We start from the raw sequence: 7,929 nt of genomic DNA on the forward strand, positions 1-7,929 counted from the left end.
TGAGTACAGAGATAAATGTGCCAAAAATTCTCCCGTGCTGTAAAATGCTCTGTGGTAGCGTTGCAAACACACACAGGCAGTTCCACCAAAACACAGTTAGGGCTGAGATTTTTACCAGCTTTTGAGCTAGTGTCTCTGGAGCTGATGTTGTACAAATTAGGATCCAGGACCCTGGTAGCTTCCTGACCAATAACATTGCATGTTCAGTGCTTTTTAATTTTAGGGACTTTGCAGTTATATGTGTTTTGTCATTCTGTATGTAGCATGTGTTAATGATTGTGGAGGAGTGGCCTAGTGGTTAGGGTGGTGAACTCTGGAACTGGGGAACTGAGTTCAATTCCCACTTCAGGCACAGGCAGCTCCTTGTGACTCTGGGCAAGTCACTTAACCCTCCATTGTCCCAGGTACAAATAAGTACCTGTATTTGTAAGCTGCATTGAGCCTGCCATGAGTGGGAAAGCACGGGGTACAAATGTAACAAAAAAAAATCATTGTGTGTATTAATCACTGCATTGAACATCACTTGCATTTGTAGTATATACAGATTTTTAATGAAATGAAGTAATTTAATAACTGCCCTCATTAGGGCAAAATATACACCTTGCCTATGCGCACCAAAGGGTTAATCCCACCCTGTCTCTATGTGCAAATAGTGCTTCCTGTAGTCACCACTAACACATATATGTAATGCACATATGTTAATGCCACTATTTTCACATGGAGATGCCTTCCCTAAGGGCTTAAGTGCTGGACAATGATTTTTTTATTTTTTACTATACTAAAGAGCATAGTTATCAATGTGGGCCTTTAAGACATGTTATCTTACCCCTAACTTGTGCTGTTTTAGACAGGACCCATTTTATGCAATGAGACTTAGTTACTAGTTACCAGTGTTACCATTCTCCAGTTTGCCTCTATCCCCACTCTGCTGGGAAATACCAAAGGCAAGATGTGTCTGGGTATCTTCTGAAATTTCCTGGACAAACCATTTGAACATCAGCTCAATAATGTACCAAGTCAGAGAAAGAGAAATGAGTATAGAAGATGCCTACTCCAAACAACTTATAAATCGGAGAGGCAGACATTATTCTGATAACTTGTTCATAATGTTTTCCAAAGTCATCTTGCTGGATTAGACATACTGTTCATTCATGTTATTGCAATCAATAGAAATAGAATAAAATAAAACATAGAAAAGAAAATAAGATAATACCTTTTTTATTGGACTAACTTAATACATTTTTTGATTAGCTTTCGAAGGTAGCCCTTCTTCGTCAGATCAGAAATAAGCAAATTTAGATAAGTAACAGCATATATAAGTGAAACATCAAAGTATTTCAGTGGCAGTCTGAAGGGATGAGGGAGGGGTGAGAAACAGAGAGGGCTGAGAGGATGAGGGACGGGGAGGTATGCATGGTGATCAGAGGGTGACAAACCAGTGAAATTTCATGGTTTATAATGGGCTAGAAAACCCAGATCTTTGTTAAGTCCTGTCTGGTGGGTGTAGAAATATTTTAACTTCAAAGGTCTTGCGTGCCTGTATTGTTTTAGTTTCCTTTCAGTATTCTCACCATAAAATCATTGGTACAGTGTTCTGGTTTTGTAAAGTGCTGTCCCACAGAGGTAACATCCTGGTTGGCACTGACATTTTTCAAATGATGTCTATGTAAATTAAATATCTCTGTCAGTAATTCATCCCCCTGGAGTAGTGGCTGCAGATCTGTTATGATTTTCCTTAGTTTTTCCAGCTCTGGGTTGTATATCACTACAAGAAGGATTCTGTCTGTGGCTTTCTTTTCCTTGTACTGGGCGGAGGCAATATTCTTGGAGTTTATTTTGAGGTTACAGTCTTTCTGTTTGAAGGATGCAGCCAGGATTTTGAGGTACCTATGCCTATCTCTGTCCCCTGGGTCAGAACAGATATGGTGGTATCCTGTGGCTTGGGTGTGAATAATGGATTTTTTTGTATGTGAAGGGTGGAAGCTGGAGTTGTGGAGGTAGCTGCATTTGTCTGTGGGTTTCTTGTATATGGATGTTTGTATGTAGCCATTGCTGATTGAAACTGTGATGTCCAAAAAATTGACTTTTTCCGGGGAGTAGTCAATTTTGAATCTGATTGTAGGATGGTATGTACTGAAAGAACTGTAAAATTGTTTTAGAGTTTCTTCTCCCTCAGTCCAAATCATACAAATGTCATCAATATACTGGTAGTATTTTAGGGGTCTGGTCTGATAGGTATTCAGAAATGTCCCTTCCAGTTCAGCCATAAAGAGGTTAGCATATTGGGGTGCTGCCCTGGTGCCCATCACAGTACCCATGATTTGTAGGTAGATATTGTTAAAACGGAAATAGTGAGTTAGAATACATTTGATTAATTTTGTAATAGTTTCTGGTGAGTATTGATGGTCCAGTGTGGCTGTTTCTAGGAGCTTCTCACATGCAGTTATGTCATGCGCATGGGGAATGTTGCTGTAAAGTGATTCTACGTCCATCGTGACCAGAAGGGTACCCAGTGGTAATTGCTTGATATTTTTCAATTTATTCAGAAAGTTTGTGGTGTCTTGTATAAAGCTATTTGTCTTGTGCACGAGAGGTTTCAGAATCCCCTCTATAAGTCCAGATATTTCCTCCGTGAGTGTGCCAATACGCGATATGATTGGTCTGCCAGGATTTCCAGGTTTGTGGATTTTGGGTAGCATGTAGAATGTGCCCACAGAAGGCTGGTTTGGTATGAGTTTCTTCAGATGTGGCTGTACTTGTTTAGGAAATGTTCTGATAAGGTCTTTCAGCTGTTTTGTATAACCCTGTGTGGGATCCTCAGTTCGTTTCCTATAGTATGTATTGTCTAAGAGCTGTCTGTGCCCTTCTTCAATGTATTTTTGTGTGTCCATAATCACCACTGAGCCTCCTTTGTCTGCGGGTCTGATGATAATGCGTTGGTTGTTTTGTAGGTTGCTTACGGCTGTTCTTTCTGGTAGAGTAAGGTTGTACAGAACTTTCTTTTGTTTGCTGGAAAGTTGTGATTTTACCCTATACCTGAAACTTTCTATGTAGTTGTTCAGTTTCTTGTTTTGTCCACACTGTGGGGTGAAATATGTGCTCTTTCGTTTAAAATTGTGTTCCAGTCTGTTGGGAGTTTCTTTGTTGTGGAAACGTTCCTTTAAGTGGAGTTTTCTAAAGAATTCTTCCAGGTCTGAGTATCATCAAGCTTGCTGGATGGGCAAAACCAGAGTCCTTTGGAGAGTACAGAGACTTCATGCTGTGATAATTGATAGTTTGAGAGGTTTACTATCCCCAATTGATTTACATTTCGGATAGGGTGATCAGAGATGGTTTGCCTGCACGGTATTTGCAGACTTTCTTGATCTCCTGGTTTTTTTCAGATTTTGATTTTCACATACCTCAGATGGATTGTAAAGTATATTCAAGTTGTTTGGGCCTGTTAGGATTGCAGCGCTTTTTCTGCTCCGAGATATGTTGTTTTTCTCTCTGTGATTGTGCAGGAGAGAAGACAGCTTCATTTCTTTTTTTGCAGATAGCAATGCATTGTTTTTCCACTTGGGTGTTATGCAGGTCCTCCTTTAGTTGGCTCATAAGGTGTGGATATAGTTCCTCCATGTTCCTTATGATTCCATCCCTTTGGGTTTTAATCATTTTCTTCTTGTTGTAGAGTTGATGTATAAGTTCTGTTCTTAGTATCTGGCTAGTGCGTTTGCAGAGTTTTTCTGCAAAGTCAGAATTGTAAGTAGTAGCCAAAGGATTTTTGATCCTCAGTCCTTTTGGAATGATGTTATTGCAATAAATTGCCAGCTCTCCTTGGAGAAAGTGGTCACACTTTAATCGTTCCCTTCTGTTTGGTCGACAATCAGGGCATTTAGCTGCTGCTATACAGACTGTATGACCCAGTATGATCTGCACTTTCAGTGAAGGTGTTAAGAGCTGATACAGCACCAGACTTTAGACATGTTTGGAAGACACCAGAGAGGAAAGTCCACATGTAATTAGAGTCTGCAGTGGTGCAGGAAGCAGGTGCTAATGGGGAGATGTACTAACCAAGAATTCCATATCTACATTTATATTTTTCAACCAAACATTTTTTTTCATTCTTCCTCTATTTCTACCCTTTATTATCTATTTTGAAAAATAATTAATACATGAGAGTGGATTGATTTTCAATTGTATTAACAGTGTCTGCAGAGAGGTCTCTCTTTCTTCCTGGGTCTAGGGAGTGTACATTGGTACAATTTTTGCCCAGCTCAAAGACATGATATTGACCCACCGCAGAAAGTCTTGGGCCTTGTGCAGGAAGATCATGAGCAGCGTCAGGACGTCTCCCTCTGCGCAGTGCGAGCGCTGCGGCTCCTTCCCAAAGAACCGCCGGTACACCTCTGGCAATGTGTAGTAACCCTTCCAGATGCGCACTGAGTTTGGTATCGGGTCTATGGTTCTCAGAACCTTGCAAGAGTCCAGGCAAGAGAGGGGGCCACTGAAGTCCCCCTGCACACGCTGCAGCTCGGTCTTCAGCAGTGGAAAGTCGTAACTGAACCCATTGTGAGCCACCAGGCAGATGGGTTGGTCTTGCCGCTCTAGAAAGTCCCGGAGTAGCCCCAGCAGTTCTGGGCTGAAGCTCTGCTTTTGATTAAGGCTCAGTTTCTCATTGCTCAGACCTGTCATATGGGCGGCCTTTGAAGTCAGCGGTATTACCGGATCCACACAAAGGCAAACCTTGTCCACAACATGCGGTAGGAGCAGGTCTCCCGCCTCATCTCTTTCTGGGTTTTGTAGGGAGTGCAAGTGCACAGCCACCAGGCAGATTTCTGTTATCCGGGGACAGTCATGGGCCAGACCAGTACTCTCCAGATCCAAGAAGATGTAGGTTTGGAAGGTCTGGGCCATTGTTATAGGGCTACAAAAAGAAAGATAAAAACAAAAGTGCACTGAAATCCAAATGTTATTGACTTGTTACCTGGTCAACTCAACCAAAATCCATAGGATGGGCAAAGCCTGGCTTCTGAGAGTTTCTCATTCACAGAGTGGCTGTCAGGTAGAATAGGTGACACCTCAGTTATACATTTCACCTCCTTCTAGCCTTTGCTGCTTTAAAAACTTACATATACAGCTCCTGAAAAGCCCCAAATTGAGTAAAGGAATCTTAAAAAGTACTTGTAATCTGATTCCAGCATGGCTGAAAACTAGTGGCCAGATGGTCATTAGTAAGGATTCACTGACCACTGTTTATCAGGAGCTATTCAGTGATATACAATGTCAGGATGGGTTAGACAGGACCAGACATTTAACTGTGGTTTCTAATTCCATTCCGCTTCACTAGGATAACAGGGAATTAAACTAATGCCCATCACTACAAGACTGAAACAGGCAAATATCACTCTCTAGTAGTCCTATCTAGCATATACAATCGCTCCTGTAATTGGTTCTTAACAGCAGATACACTATCTGTGTGATTACTCATTCTGTGACTGAGTCTGTGTAATGTGAGGTAGTCACCTCAGAGGTGGATACACATGTTATCACAAAGAAAATTAAGGCAAATTCTGCAGAGGTGGGAAAGAGATACATAAAACAGCCTTTCTGCGTTCCACTTCCTTACTCCATCTACTTGTAAACTTCTCAAAGTCTCTCTGGATTCTATACGGTATTATTATTACTGGGAGCTCGGCTTAATTTCTCAGGAACAGGCTGGAAAATATTTCCGCCACTTGTTTTCAGAGCCAGGGATCTTCTGCTCCAACCTCTTCCCCTGATCTGCAGGGACCAGGAGGGGTAGGGGCAATCCTGAAGCAAGAAATACAGAGCAAAGAATGGACATACAAAGGGGGTGAACTAGCATCCCCCACAGGTCCAGTTCCTTTCTGTCTATAAATGATGTCCTAACTAAAAGTGGTTTCCTTATGTAACTGTGTAGCTTAATGAATGATTTTCATTCCAACCTACCAATTTTAAAAATACCTTCTTTTAAAAATTGGTAGGTTGGAATGAAAACCATTCATTAAGCTACACAGTTATATTAGGAAACCACTGTTGGTTGGGATTAGTGTTCATATTTGAGTGATTGAGTTCTTGTTTCTATTGAAATATAAATTAAGCCCTGCCTGGTCTCCCCCACTGTCCTGAACACAACCAGTGCAGCACTTACCTTGCAGCAGGTACCAGGACTGAAAATGATGCTGAGGCTCCCTCCAGCCTGAAGTTTCTGTATCCAGAGTACACTGACACGCTAGAGCTCTTTTAAAGAAGCCAGCTGCTCTGCTCTTCCTCCTCGCCCCCACACCACCCGGAAAGATGTGACCACCTCACAGGAAAGTGCCCGTATATTACAGTCAATGACACACCTATAAACCACATACTGATTTCCCAGATCTTCTTGAAAACCAGACAGCACAGCAGGAACAGAAAGAGAAACAGGAGTTTTGAACTGCAGACACAGTTTCTATTTCCCTATTTTCAGTTTTTACAGTTTCTATTTCCCTATTTTCAGTTAAAAAATATATATCTATTAAATCAGCTATGAACCAGCAACAAGCTTACAATAACTTTTGTTATTGATACAAATGTTTATCCATCACAATAGATTATTAAGTTACTTAAACCACTTTTCCCCTAACAGATCATGTTAAAAGTGGCCGAATTCGCCTTCCTCCCACTGGCTTTTTTTCTCCTTTCCCCACAGATTCCCAGGTATTGAACACACATCTGTTATTCACCGCTTTCAGACCCATATAACTAATATTTCACCCACTATCCCCCCCCTAATCTAGCCCAACACCATGCACATATTACTAATGAAAGACTAATTGTAATTCCCGCCTAATTATCTCTCATAGATATAACTTTATTTTTCATTAGCAAATACTTCCTCATGCTTATCTCTCAGTTTAAATATTCAGCCATTGTTTCTCCTATACAACATACTGAAATGCATTTCTTAGCCTATAATGTTGTATTGATGTAAATCTTGAAGGCCCTTTCAGCTGTCTGTGTAGTCCCCCACTGTATCTTCACTCACCTGCAGGGTGAGCAACAATCAGTGTTTTACCTATGGAAATGGCTTTCATTACTGGCCTTTTAATACTCACCTGAGCGTGAGGTAAATCTGGATTCCTTCTGAGGAAACTGAAAGGTAAATGGAGTTTTAGAGAAATTGTATTTATTTGCTTAGAATTGACTCACTCCTTTTTCAGTAGTAGCTCAATGTGAGTTATATTCAGGTATACTAGGTATTTCCCTATCCCTGGAGGGCTCACAATCTAACTGAGGCAATGGGGGGGGGGGGGGGGGGGGGGGATTAAGTGACTGAGATCACAAGGAGCAGCAGGTGGGATATGAATCTGGTTGTAAGTCTGGTTTAAAACAGGTTTGGACAAGTTCCTGGAGGAAAAGTCCAAAGATGGACATGGGGGAAACCACTGCTTGCCCTGGGCTTGGTAGCATGGAATGTTGCTACTAATTGGTTTCTGCCATGTACTTGTGACCTGGATTGACCACTGTTGGAAGTAGGCTACATATTGGTTAGTGCAGCGGGCTTTGATCCTGGCAACCTGAGTTCAATTCCCACTGAAGCTCCTTGTGACCTTGGGCAAGTCACTTAACCTTCCATTGCCCCAGGTACTAGAACTTAGATTGTGAGCCCTCTAGGGAAAGAAAAAGTACCTGCATATAATGTGTACAGTGCTGCATACGTCTAGTAGCGCTATAGTACATAGGCGCCAACTCCGTGGGTGCTCAAGCACCCCCAATATTTTGAAACCCGTCATCCAATGGCGCGTCTGAAGTTCCGGTTCCAACGTCCCCAGCCCGACCTACCTGCCCTCTTCTCCCTCAACAGCTTTCCTGCCGCCCAGCCAGCGCTTAAAAGCGAATGCTACATACCTGTAGAAGGTATTCTCCGAGGACAGCAGGCTGATTGTTCTC

The 7,929-nt window shown here is 41.9% G+C and overlaps 1 protein-coding gene across 1 annotated transcript; it reads right to left on the reverse strand.

Annotated features, from left to right (window-relative positions):
- Positions 1-2,728: 2,728 nt before the first annotated feature.
- On the reverse strand, positions 2,729-6,374 carry LOC115462401 (three prime repair exonuclease 2-like). Its single transcript, XM_030192411.1, has 2 exons — positions 6,155-6,374; positions 2,729-4,906 (listed from the first exon to the last, which is right to left on the reverse strand). Exon 2 carries the CDS (start codon positions 4,894-4,896, stop codon positions 4,222-4,224), a length of 675 nt encoding a protein of 224 aa, XP_030048271.1. The 5' UTR covers positions 4,897-4,906; positions 6,155-6,374; the 3' UTR covers positions 2,729-4,221.
- Positions 6,375-7,929: the final 1,555 nt, after the last annotated feature.

The sequence above is a fragment of the Microcaecilia unicolor genome, chromosome 2, assembly GCF_901765095.1.
Source record: "Microcaecilia unicolor chromosome 2, aMicUni1.1, whole genome shotgun sequence".
Classification (NCBI taxonomy): Eukaryota; Metazoa; Chordata; class Amphibia; order Gymnophiona; family Siphonopidae; genus Microcaecilia; species Microcaecilia unicolor.